Consider the following 16,794-nt stretch of genomic DNA (forward strand, 5'->3'; position numbering starts at 1 on the left):
TTGAACATGAAGTGTTCAGAACCATGAGCACCAACCCAAAGAAAATGGCGGAAGGCGGCACACACCTCAGTCCTGGTATCCCCTCCAAACGGGCCCAAGTTTCCCAGGACCAGGTAGTTCCGGACACAGGGGAACCAGGTCGAACCCCGCCGGTGTTCCTGCGCAAGCTCCGCAAGGCTGCAGTGGGGACAGGGTGTGATATCCGCCTGAGGGTGTCTGTGGGGGGTCAACCTGCCCCCTCTCTGTTTTGGTACCGTAACAATGATCTCCTGGCCCCGGCTGGGGAGAAGGATGTTGGGGGTCTGTGGATCAGGGATTGCAAGGCCAGTGACGCTGGGCTCTATACCTGCGTGGCCAGCAACTGCCTGGGGGAGGCTCAGAGCAGCGCCCTGCTTGCCGTTATGGACCTGGGAGAAGGTAACGTTGGGGAAACATTGGGACAACATTATAATTCATCTGTGTTTGCTGAGTATTGAAACATGGGGACAACCCTCACAAAACATTGTGTAAGTCTACAAGGGAAGCATGCAGGGGAACATCTGTTATCCATCTACTTTTTAAAAGGTGCTCGGTAAGCAAAGGACCAATCTTTACAAAAGCCAACAACAATGTACCCAACAGGTTTGCAGGTGGTATATTGATTTAATTCCATCTCAAATGGCTGTCCATTCCACTCTAGAAAACCCTTGCTCTTTCAAAGTACCTCAACCCTGCTCCTTCAAAAACGACTTCTACTGTAGAAGCCGTCAGCTAGCAAGACTTGTCTTGAGAGGGGTGAGGTTAAATTTGGCTCCTCAGTCTAAATTGAGACGTCGAGGTTTAGGGTGGGGCTGGTGTGACCCCCCAATTTCATCTGTCGCTGTGATCTTTTAGCAGTTGAACCCTTCACCTTCTGACCCTCTGGTTGGATGATTGTTGTTGTTTTGCAGTTTGGAGAAAACTGAAGTGATATGGCGGCCATTTTGTCCAGGGTGTAACTGAGAGATGGAGAGAGAGAGAGAGAGAGAGAGAGAGGGAGAGGGAGAGGGAGAGAGAGAGAGAGAGAGAGAGAGAGAGAGAGAGAGAGAGGGGGAGAGAGAGAGAGAGAGAGAGAGAGAGAGAGAGAGGGATTACTCCATTTGAATGACTGTTAATAGATGTTTGTGTATTTATTTGTGTTTATAGAATCACATTTGGGCCTGCAGAGCTGTCCCTTTAATACATCTAATAAAGGAATCAGACAAATGCTATGTGGCTCACCAGTCAGTAAAGGCCATGTCATTAGTCTGGACTACATCACATGAGAGAATGAACAGATGTAACTGGAGCTCCACACGTAGTGTCCCACAAATCAGATCAAATCAAAATCAAATCAAAACACGTTGTCTGTCTGTGTCCCAAATTGCACTCTCCTCCCTATGTAGTGGCAGTGGAGGCTGCTGAGAGTCGACGGCTCATAATAATGGCTGGACCAGAGTAAATTGAATGTCATCAAACACATGGTAACCATGTGTTTGATGTATTTGATACCATTCCACCTATTCCGCTCCAGCCATTACCACGAGCCCGTTGTCCCCAATTAAGGACATAGGAATCCATTTTGGGACGCAGGACAGAATCTTACTGTGAGAACGCTATTAAAGGGAAGACGGTACGACGAAGGACACTGCTTGTACTTTGTGCGTGGTGAAGCCGAAAGCATTGCCCTGATCCCCTTGTTTCATAAGATACTAGCTATAATTAGAATGCTTTGGAGGGCTCCTTTGCTGAGGGTGGGAGTTCTGACGGCATGAATTCACTGTAACCGACTGAGAGATGGATCGGCCTTTTTGAAAGGCTAGACGAGGAACTCTAACTCACTCCCCTCTCATCTCATCTTCTTTATACTCCCCTTCAGCTCTCACTCACCCCCCCTCTATTAATCTATTTCCTTGCCCTTTTATCGGTTCTCATTCTCCCCACCTCAATCTCTTGATCTCCCTCTTCCTCTGCAATAACTGCCCTTCCTTTCCACCATACTCCTCTCTCCCTTTCCTGGGGACGTTTTTGGCCTTCACAAGACAATCTCTGCTTATCACTTTCTGGCCCCAAACCTTCTCTCCGTTTCACTTCACTCTTCTCCCACTCTCTCCTCAGCCCTCTCTCCCTCTCCCCTCTCTCCCTCTCCCCTCTCCCCCTCCCCTCTCTCCTCAGCCCTCTCCCCCTCGCTCCTCAGCCTTCTCCCCCTCTCTCCTCTCCCCTTTCCCCCTCTCTCCTCAGCCCTCTCCCCCTCGCTCCTCAGCCTTCTCCCCCTCTCTCCTCAGCCATCACACCCTCTTGTTTTCTCCTCACCTCTCTCCCCTCTCCTGTTGACATCTTGGTCTTACTCTTGAGTCTCTGCCTAGAACCTTCTACCCCTCTCTTGTCATGTCTGTGTCTCTCCCCCTCCTGATGGGTCTCTATGTCTCTCTCCTCCTGGTGGGTCTCTATGTCTATCTTTCCTCCTGGTGGGTCTCTATGTCTCTCTCCTCCTGGTGGGTCTCTATGTCTATCTTTCCTCCTGATGGGTCTCTATGTCTATCTCTCCTCCTGGTGGGTCTCTATGTCTATCTTTCCTCCTGATGGGTCTCTGTGTCTCTCTCTCCTCCCGGTGGGTCTCTGTGTCTCTCTCTCTCCTGGTGGGTCTCTGTGTCTATCCTCCTGGTGGGTCTCTGTGTCTCTCTCCCTCCTGGTGGATCTCTGTGTCTCTCTCCTCCTGATGGGACTCTATGTCTCTCTCCTCCAGGTGGGTCTCTGTGTCTCTCTCCTCCTGGTGGGTCTCTGTGTCTATCTCTCCTCCTGGTGGGTCTCTGTGTCTCTCTCCTCTTGGTAGGTCTCTGTCTCTCTCCCTCCTGGTGGGTCTCTGTGTCTATCTCTCCTCCTGGTGGGTCTCTGTGTCTCTCTCCTCTTGGTAGGTCTCTGTCTCTCTCCCTCCTGGTGGGTCTCTCTCCTGGTGGGTCTCTGTGTCTGGTGGGTCTCTGTGGCTCTCCTCCTGGTGGGTCTCTGTGTCTATCTCTCCTCCTGGTGGGTCTCTGTGTCTGGTGGGTCTAGGTCTCCTGGTGGGTCTCTCTCCTCCTGGTGGGTCTCTGTGTCTCTCTCCTCTTGGTAGGTCTCTGTCTCTCTCCCTCCTGGTGATATTCAACCTGCATGTGATCATCTATTTCTCACCATGACCATGCACCATGACCAATAAGCCTCTTCTCAGACACTCTATCTCTCTATCTCCCCTTTCTCTGCCCTTCTTTTCACCTATCTCTCTCTCTCTCTCTCTCTCTCTCTCTCTCTCTCCCCTCCCTCCCTCCCTGCCCCCAGACCCCTGTGTGATTCTCTCCCTCCTCCCTTCCCTCTATCCCCTCCTCTCTTATTTGTGGCATGGTATGTGCCAGGGGGTTTGTGTTCCAGAGATGTGTGGATGCCATCGAGCTCTCCTATTGCACCAGTACACATCACAAGTAATTATAGCAACACCACAGTGCCTCAGTGGGGCTGAGACTATGGACAGTCACACTCAATCACAGTCATCATGATGAAAGAGGGAGGGAGGGTTGAGGGAGTGGGAGATATAGATGTATAAAAGGATAGAGGAAGTGTGTGTGTTTTTTCTGGTAATAGATGTATGTAGAAAAGACTAGATGCATCACATGTAGGTCTTTTTTGAGGCCTGCCCTTTAAGAAGTCAACAATCACCATATGTCAGTACTGACCACAACAAGCCTGCGACTGTAATACTTTTACACACATCATATTTGGCTTAGTAGTGTTTACGCTTTGACCACTGAATCACTTCAATGACTTGACATGAGGTCAGTCTGTAAACGTAACCCCCTCACACATTCAATGATTTTACAACTCTTATATTCTTGGTTACCCAGAAGTAAAATCCGCTTGCGAAAATCTGTAATTTGCTGTTTTACTTCTGGGGGGGAATGCTGTTAACAATTATGGTTACCTTTCCGCAACGGAAGGAAGTGAAGTCTCCTCCCTCGCCAACGGAAACTCTCAGCCAAGCCCCTCCCTTCCGCTAAATTCACCAGTGTTTATCATGGGCAAATTTTGTTTTCATGAATTTTTACGATACAGACAATTTTGACTTTGTGGCTGTGGAATCTAGTGGAAACTGTATATCATCCACACACAGGCTTGAAAATCACTGCACTTGCTTAAGCACCGCCTTCTCCCCGTACTGATTGGTCCAAAAATCAACAACGAATGCCCAAACCAGAAACTATTGTTGCCTGTAATCACATAATTATATATGAGCCTTGACAGATCCTCAATGTTTCATCTGTCCACGAGAATCTGTCAGTTTCATATGTCCACGATAGGTGTTTAATGGTGTAAACCACCCCAATGCTTACATCATGTTTCTCTGAGCGCTATCCAAGTAACTGGTATTTTAGCTGACATGGTATTTAGACTACATGAAACATCTATAAAGGTGTTATGACTGCCTTATATAAACCCCTTCAAGTTCCCAAACATGCTCTTAGACTGGCCTCTCAAACCTCTGCCATTTTGTTATTCTGGGAAGGAAACCAGAATGCAACAGTACATGGATACTCCCATGCTTGAGAGGACTTGAACGTGATCCTCCCACGCCTCTGGCCCATATTCCACAACTACCGTTTGTTATGCCAAATATCGTGACTTTCCACTCCAGTGTCCTAGTGGATCTAGGGAGTTTCAGTGTGGCTAGCTATGCTATGACCCCGTGACAAGTTGACAGGGTGGATTCCCACCCTCAGAATATATTTACTGTGCAGTTATAGACCCATGTCTTAGACTCACACTGTCGGTGGGTATATATGCACTCCAGAATTTGGTTTACGTGTCTAACATTTGATATCCTCAAGCAGGAGACCAATTTAGTGACGTCAGACATAGTGGTGAACAATCCCGTTCAGATGTAGAATACAATGTAGAATACAGATGTAGAATACAATGAAGTATTCTACATCTATTCTATACCACCACACTCTGTACATGTGTTTTTAGCCTGTCAAATTGATTCTGCTTTTGGTCCGTCATTCAAAAGTTCACCTCTACTTGTTATAGTTACTTAAAGATCGAATCGGCTTCATGGGAAACAGAGACAATGTTCTCCCTCAGAGCCAGTGGTGGAAAAAGTAAAATTGTCATACTTAAGTAAAAGTAAAGATATCTTAATATTAATAGAATATGACTCAAGTAAAAGTAAAATTCTAAAAGTATTTGGTTTTAAATATACTTGAGTATCAAAAGTAAATGTAATTGCTAAAATATACTTAAGTATCAAAGTAAAAGTATAAATCCTTTAAAATTCCTTATATTAAGCAAACCAGACAGCATGATCTTCTTGATTTTTAATGGATAGCCAGGGGCACACTCCAACACTCAGACATCATTTACAAACAAAGTATTTGTGTTGAGTGAGTCCTCCAGATCAGAGGCAGTAGGGATGACCAGAGATGTTCTCTTGATAAGTGTGTGAATTGGACTATTTTCCTGTCCTGCTCAGCATTCTAAATGACACGAGTACTTTAATGTGTCATGGAAAATGTATGGAGTAAAAAGTACATTATTTTCTCTCGGAATGTAGTGGAGTAAAAGTAAATATAGTAAAGTACAGTTACCCTAAAAAACGACTTACGTAGTACCTTAAAGTATTTTTACTTAAGTACTTTACCCCACTGCCCAGATGCTTTGTTATGGTTATTGTTTTGATGATTGAACAGAGGCGGAGGCATGTTCGGCAGCATGGAAAAAACAACGGCAGTATATATTCTGCTGTTCCATTGCAAGTGTGATGATGTCAGAGGGGGAAAAAACGGTGTTTGCTGTTACTTGTATATTGTTGAAATATCTCAAGCAGATGTTAGCCTTGAAACCACGACCCTGGGCAACACAGCGACTAGGGTCTGGTTTCAATGATGGACTATTTTGGCAAAGAGGAACTACTTCACTGCCTACAATACTTTATCAGCTTGAATACAATACAAAATAGTAGCTAGCAATACGGAGATCACCTTCAACCTTCAGTAAAACCACTGCAAAGGTTTTGCCTGCTAACTTTGGTTTTGAGTTGCGTTGTTCTGGCATGTCTGGCTTGTGATTTGAGTCCCCAGATTTGTTTTCTTTATCGACGTAGGCAGTGATGTACTTCCTCTACGCCGAAAGAGTCCATCATTGAAACCTAGTCACTGTGTTGCCTAAGGACGGGTTTTCAAGACCTAACAGACGTTGCAGTGATGTACTTCCTCTACGCTGAAAGAGTCCATCATTGAAACCTAGTCACTGTGTTGTCTAAGGACGGGTTTTCAAGACCCAACAGACGTAGCAGTGATGTACTTCCTCTACGCTGAAAGAGTCCATCATTGAAACCTAGTCACTGTGTTGTCTAAGGACGGGTTTTCAAGACCCAACAGACCTAGCAGTGATGTACTTCCTCTACGCTGAAAGAGTCCATCATTGAAACCTAGTCACTGTGTTGCCTAAGGACGGGTTTTCAAGACCCAACAGACGTAGGCAGTGATGTACTTCCTCTACGCTGAAAGAGTCCATCATTGAAACCTAGTCACTGTGTTGTCTAAGGACGGGTTTTCAAGACCCAACAGACGTAGGCAGTGATGTACTTCCTCTACGCTGAAAGAGTCCATCATTGAAACCTAGTCACTGTGTTGTCTAAGGACGGGTTTTCAAGACCCAACAGACGTAGGCAGTGATGTACTTCCTTGTGAAACCTAGTCACTGTGTTGTCTAAGGACGCTGAAAGAGTCCATCATTGAAACCTAGTCACTGTGTTGTCTAAGGACGGGTTTTCAAGACCCAACAGACGTAGGCAGTGATGTACTTCCTCTACGCTGAAAGAGTCCATCATTGAAACCTAGTCACTGTGTTGTCTAAGGACGGGTTTTCAAGACCCAAAAGACGTAGCAGTGATGTACTTCCTCTACGCTGAAAGAGTCCATCATTGAAACCTAGTCACTGTGTTGTCTAAGGATGGGTTTTCAAGACCCAACAGACGTAGGCAGTGATGTACTTCCTCTACGCTGAAAGAGTCCATCATTGAAACCTAGTCACTGTGTTGCCTAAGGACGGTTTTCAAGTGTGTACTTCCTCTACGCTGAAAGAGTCCATCATTGAAACCTAGTCACTGTGTTGCCTAAGGACGGGTTTTCAAGACCCAACAGACCTAGCAGTTTCACCATTAAGTATTCCAGCTTTAAAGCAGCTTGTTGAAGTTATTCATGGCTGACAACGATATCTTTGCCATGTTCATTGGCTGTCAAAACAGACAGAAATGTAAACAACTCCCACTCAATAAGTTGTGTTCAAACTTTCTCTGTTCTTTAATGAGTTCAGACTCTGTTTCAGGATCCCAGGAACCCTTCTTCAGTCTGTCACTAGTAGGGGGTTTCTCAGTCCAAGCAGAGAGTCAGACAGGACAGTAAAGGTCGTTTCAGCCCTGTCTGTAATCTCCTTATTACAGGAGGGCACGTCCACTGTAAGGGTACAGAGCAGGGGTAACAGGGGTGTACAATAGCCCACTCGAAATAGACCACCGGGCTTGGTGTTGTTGTGTTGGAGTAAGGGGGAACGGGGGAGAGAGAGAGAGAGAGAGAGGGCCTGAGCGAGGCAGAGGGAACCATCAGGCGAATTGAGGCAGCCATCTTAAGGAATGTGTCCTCACCCTGGCCATGAAGTAGACAGGACATCTAGGAGTCTGGGAGGAGAAGCCATTTTAAGGATCTCATATTCACCCTTGCTTCCATCGGATTGGGATACACATTCCAACTAAGGAGAAGTGGCCATTTTGAAATGTCATTCTTACCTCACTAAGGTCAAGATTTGAGGGTAAAACCAGGAAGAACTGTCAAGTGTAGAGGAACGGACTTAGATTGGGATTTGATGGTGATTTGAGAGCTCGACAAGAAGACGGACGTTTGATTAACGAGGATTACACATCTGAGAGGCCCAATGTTAAACGAATAAGAGAGTGAGAGAGATATCAACTGGAGCCATGCTAAAGAAGGAGTATCTGGATGCTCGGAAGGCTTTGAGAAGTGTGAGCGACGGTGTGACCGGCCCCAGGAGAAAGAAACCCAAAGGTGAGTGTTGGAACTCTTTCTAACCAACCACACGGACAAGGTGGGAAGTGTCTGGGCTCTTGAGTAGGTTCGTTCTTACTGCTCAGCTATCTATTATCTTATGACAATCTGATGTTGTTGTGCTTACTGGGACGAAGTCTGAAGTAAAAAAGGACGGGACCATGATGAGGTCACAACAGACACAGAAGACCTCATCAGACTCATATTGTCTACTGTTCATTCTCTTCCATTACCTCCTTATAGAATATTGAATGGTACAACGCCATTGACCTATTCTTCTAATTCTAGTTGGGGACCAGGATGTTTCAAACCTAACAGGTGTTGGCTGGCTGACAGGCCTCCAGTGCAAACCAATAATACTAATCTAATGAGCAGGCTATTCACAGCATCCCCCAATGATGATAACTAGACACGCACTGCCTCTGAGGATAGTCTCTTCTTCTAGGCTCTCAACTATTAACAGACGCTGAGAGAAATGACTGGGCATTGCATCCATAAAATGACTGTACCAGCTACAGGAAATACTAGGGAGTACATTGTTCTAAAGGATAATATTGCAATACTTCAAAGACTCTGTGGGAGCAGTTGTAAATACATTATCTCCCACCAGTGAGCCCCCCCCCCCCATACAGTTGTCTGTATGTCTGTCAGCCCAACTGCATGTCTGTCTGGTCACATGGTAGATACAGTACATCCTAATTTTAGTCCATACTGTAGGTATAGAGTATCTCATAGTATATCTCTCAGTCTCTCTCTGCCCCCCCTCTCTCTTTCTCTCCTTCTCTCAGTCTGTCTCTGCCCCCCTCTCTCTTTTTCTCCTTCTCTCAGTCTGTCTCTGCCCCCCTCTCTTTCTCTCCTTCTCTCAGTCTGTCTCTGTCCCCCAGTCTCTCTCTTCTCTCTCCTTCTCTCAGTCTCTCTCTGCCCCTCTCTCTTTCTCTCCTTCTCTCAGTCTGTCTCTGCCCCCCTCTCTCTTTCTCTCCTTCTCTCAGTCTGTCTCTGTCCCCCCCCTCTCTCTTCTCTCTCCTTCTGTCTCTCAGTCTGTCTCTGCCCCCTCTCTCTCTTTCTCTCCTTCTCTCAGTCTGTCTCTGCCCCCTCTCTATTTCTCTCCTTCTATCAGTCTGTCTCTGTCCCCCCTCTCTTTCTCTCCTTCTCTCAGTCTGTCTCTGCCCCCCTCTCTCTCTTTCTCTCCCCCAGTCTGTCTCTCTTCTCTTTCTCTCCTTCTCTCAGTCTGTCTCTGTCTCCCCCTCTCTCTTTCTCTCCTACTCTCAGTCTGTCTCTGTCCCCCCTCTCTCTTTCTCTCCTTCTCTCAGTCTGTCTCTGCCCCCCCTGTCTCTTTCTCTCCTTCTCTCAGTCTGTCTCTGCCCCCCCTCTCTCTTTCTCGCCTTCTCTCAGTCTGTCTCTGCCCCCTCTCTTTCTCTCCTTTTCTCAGTCTGTCTCCTCTCTTTCTCTCCTTCTCTCAGTCTGTCTCTGCCCCCTCTCTTTCTCTCCTTCTCTCAGTCTGTCTCTGTCTCCCCCTCTCTCTTTCTCTCCTTCTCTCAGTCTGTCTCTGCCCCCCTCTCTCTTCTCTCCTTCCCAGTCTGTCTCTGCCCCCTCTCTTTCTCTCCTTCTCTCAGTCTGTCTCTGTCTGTCCCCCTCTCTTTCTCTCCTTCTCTCAGTCTGTCTCTGCCCCCCTCTCTCTCCTTCTCTCAGTCCCCTGCCCCCCCTCTCTCTTTCTCTCCTTCTCTCAGTCTGTCTCTGCCCCCCTCTCTCTTTCTCTCCTTCTCTCAGTCTGTCTCTGCCCCCCCTCTCTTTCTCTCCTTCTCTCAGTCTGTCTCTGTCTCAGTCTGTCTCTGCCCCCCCCTCTCTCTCTCCTTCTCTCAGTCTGTCTCTGCCTTTCTCTCCTTCTCTCAGTCTGTCTCTTCTCTCCTTCTTCTCTCAGTCTGTCTCTGCCCCCCCCTCTCTTTCTCTCCTTCTCTCAGTCTGTCTCTGCCCCCCCTCTCTCTCCTTCTCTCAGTCTGTCTCTGCCCCCCCTCTCTTTCTCTCCTTCTCCCCCTCTCTCTCCTTCTCTCAGTCTGTCTCTGCCCCCTCTCTTTCTCCCCCTCTCAGTCTGTTCTCTCTCCTTCTCTCAGTCTGTCTCTGCCCCCCCTCTCTTTCTCTCCTTCTCTCAGTCTGTCTCTGTCTCTGTCTCCCCCCTCAGTCTGTCTCTTTCTCTCCTTCTCTCAGTCTGTCTCTACCCCCCTCTCTTTCTCTCCTTCTCTCAGTCTGTCTCTGCCCCCCTCTCTTTCTCTCCCCTCAGTCTGTCTGCCCTTTCTCTCCTTCTCTCAGTCTGTCTCTGCCCCCTCTCTCTCTCTCCTTCTCTCAGTCTGTCTCTGCCCCCCCCTCTCTCTTTCTCTCCTTCTCTCAGTCTGTCTCTTCTCTCCCTCTCAGTCTGTCTCTCTTTCTCTCCTTCTCTCAGTCTGTCTCTGCCCCCCCTCTCTCTCCTTCTCTCAGTCTGTCTCTGCCCCCCCCCCTCTTTCTCTCCTTCTCTCAGTCTGTCTCTGCCCCCCCTCTCTCTTTCTCTCCTTCTCTCAGTCTGTCTCTGCCCCCTCTCTCTTTCTCTCCTTCTCTCAGTCTGTCTCTGCCCCCCTCTCTCTTTCTCTCCTTCTCTCAGTCTGTCTCTGCCCCCTCTCTCTCCCCTCTTTGTCACCCCAGTCCACTATCCAGTCCTGTGACTAACACAGACCAGACCTAGAGAATGAGATAAACTAGCAAGAGGCATCTGTGTGATGTGAAATCCCATTACATTCCCAGAATGCATCACAGTGCATGGTCACGGACCACAATGTATCGCCATATTCAGTTCTGTAAAGTACTTAAGTAAAAATACTTTAAAGTACTACTTAAGTAGTTTTTTGGGGTATCTGTACTTTACTATTTATATTTTTGACAAGTTTTACTTTTACTTCACTACATTCCTAAAGAAAATATTAATAGTACCATAATAGCATATTGTACTCCATACATTTCCCCTGACAACTAAAGTACTTCCCCTGACAACTAAAGTAATTTGAATGCTTAGCAGGACAGGAACATTTTGAAATTCAAACACTTATCAAGAGAACACGTGGTCATCCCTACTACCTCTGGTCTGGTGGACTCACTAAACACAACAGCATCTTTTGTTAATAAAGTCTGAGTGTTGGAGTGTGCCCCTGGCTATCCGTAATTTTAAAAAACAAGAAAATTGCTTTGCTTAATATAAGGAATTTGAAATTATTTATACTTTTACATTTACTTTTGATACTTAAGCATTTTTAAAACTAAATACTTTTAGACTATTACTGAAGTAATATTTTACTGGGTGACTTTCACTTTTACTTGAGTAACTTTCTATTAAGGTATCTATACTTTTACTGAAGTATTACAATTGGGTACTTTTTCCACCACTGGCCATATTAAGGGAACTGACCTATTTTGTCAGGTGAGGAAAGATGGTCCTAGATCTGTACCAAGGGGAAATTTCACCCCGGATCATGAGATGAGTTGCCTCCGTGTTTGGCCTGGCGTCCTGTTTATGTTCCTTCTCTCTAGTTAGGCGTCAGTCCCATGGTCTGAGGCCTGGAGGGGGCCAGGATTAGGTGATAGGATCAGGTTTCTGTGTGGTGGTCAGCAGTCAGTACAGACATGCCCACTGTGTCTGTCCCCTGGGCCTGGACCTCTACACCACCCTGTATCTCCACAGGGTCTGACTGTGAGCTACGTTTACAACAAACGAATGGCTTCTGTTCTATGACAGTGGTAGAATGTACAAACCCACTGCGCAAAAACTGGTTGAATCAACGTTGTTTCCACGTCATTTCAACCCTAAAATGAAACGTGATGATGTTGAATCAATGTGGAAAACTGATTGGATTTGCAAAAAGTCATCAACCTAAAGGAATTTCCTCTTTTTTCCGCCAAACCTACAACCTAAATCCAATGACAGGGTGATATTTTTGGTTGATTTCATGTTGAATTCATGTTAGCTGACAACTTAACCAAATGTAAATGGAAAGACGTTGAACTGATGTCTGTGCCCGGTAGGAAGTTTCCTCTAACAAGACAGGGAAACTGGAAACATGTAGACCCGGGGAAACCTTGGGGCAAGAGGAATAATTACCTTGTCTTCCCCAGCAAATGTCTAGATATGGGTTGTGACTAACAGGTTTTGGAGAAGGCTCTGGGTTCCTCTGTTGGGAGCTAATGCCAGGGTTCCTCACGGAGCTAATGCCAGATAAATGCCTCTGATAGAGTTGTGGGCCTGCAGAGAGTTCATCAGAGCTGCGCCACTGAAACCCTCCTCTGCCACAAAATCAATGGGCTTCCGTGAAGCCTGCTCTGTTTCTCATTGCTGTAAACTCATCCACGTAGAGTAAATGGTATGCTGGCTACTGTATTGTATCAGCTAATTGATATCTGCATGGAAGTCATGTTGTTTTCATTCATTTTCATGTAACTGATGATGGGGAAGAAAGAGGGGAGAGGAAGCTTCTTTATACTATAAAAGATACGCCCATTGTGTTACTATGGTGACTTACTGTGATATAACTGAATCCCCTTAGGTCATTTGTCTGACAACGTATTGCAGCTTTGACATCTGCTTCTTGGATTTTCATTTGACTGCTGTAATAGAAGGCAGTGTTATGATTGGTCCAGGGACATATTGATCCCGGTCAAGTGAATTGTGTCTATCGTGGTGTATCCTGTATCTCACAGAGACCCTTGGTATTGATTACTCACTGCCAGAGAAAATCCCTTCTTTCTGGAGATGCATGGGGCGAGGTGATGGAGCAGGGATGAAGAGGGATGGAGGGAGACGAAGGGAGGCAGAGGGAGGGATGGGGAAAAGGGAAAGGAAGGAAGGAAGGAAGGAAGGAATGAAGGAAGGAAGGAAGGAGAAGGCTTATAGCTATTGAGGCAACTTTTGAGTGAAAAGGAAACTGTATTGGCTGTATTTTTGAATTAGAGTGCATTCACTTACTTAGAAACAGCCAAATTGGTAAAAAAAAAACGACATTATTACGATCAATAGATGCTTTAGCTATAAAAAAGACTCATCTGTGAATGGTTGGCTTTCTCTGATTTATGGGCATGTGGTAATATCCCCTGGCTATTGACACTATAAACAATAGCGTGTCTCACGTAACAATGCTAAAAAAGTGGATTTCTCAGCATAGCAGTCAATCGCAGTGTGAAAGATTTGGCCTAAATCTGAAAAAATGCCCATCTAGTTTCTGGATGGCTGGGTGGTTTTTACAATGAGATATGGGTCCCCTGTTATTATTTTTAGATGAATTTGATGGATATGGTGGACACAGATGTATCTGAGAGAACAATACATTATGATGTGCGCGTGTGTGTGTGTGTGTGTGTGTGTGTGTGTGTGTGTGTGTGTGTGTGTGTGTGTGTGTGTGTGTGTGTGTGTGTGTGTGTGTGTGCGTGCGTGTGTGTGTGCGTGCGTGCGTGCTTGCGCGCGTGCGTGCTTGCGCGCGAGAGAGAGAGAAAGAGAGAGAGGGGAGAGAGAGAGAGGAGAGGAGAGAGAGAGAGAGAGAGTGCGCATGTGCATGTGTGTGTGACAGGCCTGTAATAAGAAGGGAGGATTTGTAGTGTCAGGTGATAGCAGTGGGAGGATGATGTGTTCTCTTCACCTTTCCTCGTTCCCTAATTCCTTTCACCACATCTGTTTGTTTCATGATCTGTTATTTCTAGTTGATGATTATTTCTGTGAGACCCGTAGAACTGGGAGGCGGGGTAGAAAGACATCATCATCTTTTCCCACATCATTTATTGATGGTTAAGACTCCATTTCCCTCACACACTCTGACCTGCTGACACACAAACTCAGGGTTTCCCAAACTGGGTCCTGGGGCCCCCTGGGTGCACGTTTTGATTATTGCCCTAACACTACACAGCTGATTCAAATAATCAAAGCTTGATGATGAGTTGGTTATTTTAGTCAGCTGTGTAGTGCCAGGGCAAAAAAACTAAACGTGCACCCAGGGGGGGCCCCAGGACCGAGTTTGGGAAACCCTACACTAACGTAGTGAGAGAGATACACTGTGTATAAAACACCACAAAGACAAACGCACAACCTACTGTTGATGTCAAATGTACAGGGAATTTATCCATGCTGTTTGTTGTTCCTATTGAGTTGTGTATCTGTCAGAGAATATGGCGTGCACAGCTTGTATGTTGCACCAGCTAGCCATCAAGCTAATCTATCTACACCATTTGTAGTGTTGGAGCTGAAGCAGAGCGAAAGAAATGGAGAGGGGCAATTCTGCTCTGTTCACTGGTGCAAATAACTGATTGCTATTTAGCGTGAAGTCAGATTTAGTAGAACGTCACAGACATGGACCATGAATGTATAATTGATGCCCTGGGGGTGGGGAGGCTGTTTTCTGAAGGCTGCATTCTTCCTCTCCTCTGAAGATACTGGAGCTGAAGAGAATCAAGCAGAGGAGGAGAGGAGAGAGGGATCCTGGAAAAAGAGGCAGTTTGGATTAAGGATTTGGATTTTGGGGAGGGTGGGGTTGGAAGCAGGGCACACTTCAACTGTGGGTTTATGGCGTCAACAGAACGGAGGGAACTCTGTCTGATTCTATTTCCCACTTTCCATTCTCCCTCCATCTCTATTGGTCTGTCTTTCTCTCTACCCTCTCCTCTCTCTCCTGCTCCATCTGTGCCTCCCCAATGCTCTCTCTTTGTCTGCTCTCTCTCTCTCTTTCTCATTCTTGGCGGCTATCTCTCCTCTCCTCTCATTCCTCCTGCTGCTGCTGCTGTGTCAGAGAGAGGAGACAGAGAGGATGCTTTAGAGGAGCAGGTACTTTTCCTTCCTCCGGATCACACCTCTCCACTGTTGTCTTCACGGGTTGGGGTCTCAATCTGTTCCTCTCTGCCTGGCTACTGTTGCTCCGAGGAGGGGCTTTGTTGAAGGAGGGAGGGATGGGCTGGAGGGGATGGAGACCGGCTCGGCTTGTGTCAGCGTTCGGCTGAACATTTTCTCCTCCGGCAGCAGTCAGAGTCTGCTACGTCAGAGTGATGCTGCTCACCTTGGCGGATAAACACTCTCACTCTCACACAAAGACACCTGGATATTGTGGATTGTAATCCCTGAATGTTCCTCCTCTACATCCAGACCAGAGGATTATAAACACCCACGCTTGTGAAGAAAGCTCAATCTCAATTATTGTGGTTGGCTCACACTCCATTTGGGTAGGATCCCAGCAGTGATGTTTTGCTGAGCAAGTGCCACAGGTAATCTGCAACCCAGAGGAGGGCACCGAGAGAGAGAAAGAGAGATACAGAGGCACTACTTCTAGACATGAAGAAAATCTGGTCCAAGAAGAGGTTCCAGGTGAGTCTCTACCTTTCAGACACAAAGTTGCTCTGTTACACTTAGTGCATGCTCTTTTCTAAGCCGTTTTCTCATGGAGAACTACAGAGCTATAATGGCTTTGTGATCGATTACTAGAACCAAGAGGAAAGGGATACATACTTTGTTCCCCACCCTTTTACCTGTTTTACCAGTAAACACAGATCTTTGTTGCTGTAGGTTAATAAATCCAGGTCTGTACAGTAGGTCTTATAGCTCTCTTTGTGGAATGTCCTCAGTGTCCTCTGGGTTCTTGTGGCCTCTGTGGCACAGAGGGTATGGATTTACAGTTCCACATGACACGGTAACAAAGAATGCCACCCTGGGGGGTCAATGTCCCATTCTGTTGGCTGGTGGGAAGATGCCTTTGGGAGCTGGGTGGAAAATCAGCTTTTGGACAAATTTCACGGTCAAATGTTTTTTTCTCCATTTATATTATAAATGTTCCATTTGTAAGACATTTTATTCTAATTAGCTTATGTGTACGTACCCTACAACATGTATCCATCCTGGCAGAGAACGTCTGATATTTTGGATTTGACTTTTGGGTTTATCCCAAATGTGATCTGTGGAGAATAGAGAAGTGTGTCACTGGGCCACAGTGCAGACAACTGATATGTAGCACCAGATGACCAAGTACAATTATGTGGTACAGTATGTACGACACAGTCTATATTCAGAAATAACCATATAAACCTTGTGAAATATCCTCTCAAAACTCTGCGATAAACAGTATAGAGTTTTGAGGAAACTATGGTGCCCAATGATTCCCTAGCCTTGCCAAGCCAGAAACCTTTACTGCGCAGAAATGCAGTTTGTGCCTGGTTCTGCCTACTACAGATGTAGCGTCTAATTTGATCATTCTTTTGTTGCTGAGATGCAAACCTGTGTCACGTCCTGACCTTAGTTCCATTTTTATGTCTCTATTTTAGTTTGGTCAGGGCGTGAGTTGGGGTGGGCATTGTTCTGTGTGTTATATTTCTATGTGTTTGGCCTGGTGTGGTCTCCAATCAGAGGCAGCTGTCAATTGTTGTCTCTGATTGAGAACCATACTTAGGGAGCCTGTTTTCCCACTTTTGTTTGTGGGTGGTTATTTTCTGTTTAGTGTGTGTTGCACCTGAAGGAGCTGTTTCGGTTGTTCTCTTTTGTCACTTTGTATTTAGTGTTCAGTTCAGTTTATTAAAATGATGAACACTTCCCACGCTGCACCTTGGTCCTCACCTTCTTCATACGACGACCGTTACAACTTGTGGTCTATTCAAGTTTTAAAAAGGCTTCTAAAGTTTGTAATTTAATGAAATTTATAAATTTAATGAAACATGTATCTACCCCTACAAA

General features: G+C 46.1%; 1 protein-coding gene across 1 annotated transcript in view; it reads left to right on the plus strand.

Moving 5' to 3' along the window:
• The window catches only part of LOC135543323 (striated muscle preferentially expressed protein kinase-like), a 63,636-nt gene that overhangs the window by 124 nt on the left and 46,718 nt on the right, over positions 1 to 16,794 (plus strand). The window contains 1 exon segment of the mRNA XM_064970502.1: positions 1 to 417. This exon segment is cut by the window's left edge and continues 124 nt beyond it. Coding sequence (XP_064826574.1) covers positions 24 to 417 — 394 coding nt within the window. The 5' untranslated portion in view covers positions 1 to 23.

The sequence above is a fragment of the Oncorhynchus masou genome, chromosome 7, assembly GCF_036934945.1.
Source record: "Oncorhynchus masou masou isolate Uvic2021 chromosome 7, UVic_Omas_1.1, whole genome shotgun sequence".
Taxonomy (NCBI): Eukaryota; Metazoa; Chordata; class Actinopteri; order Salmoniformes; family Salmonidae; genus Oncorhynchus; species Oncorhynchus masou.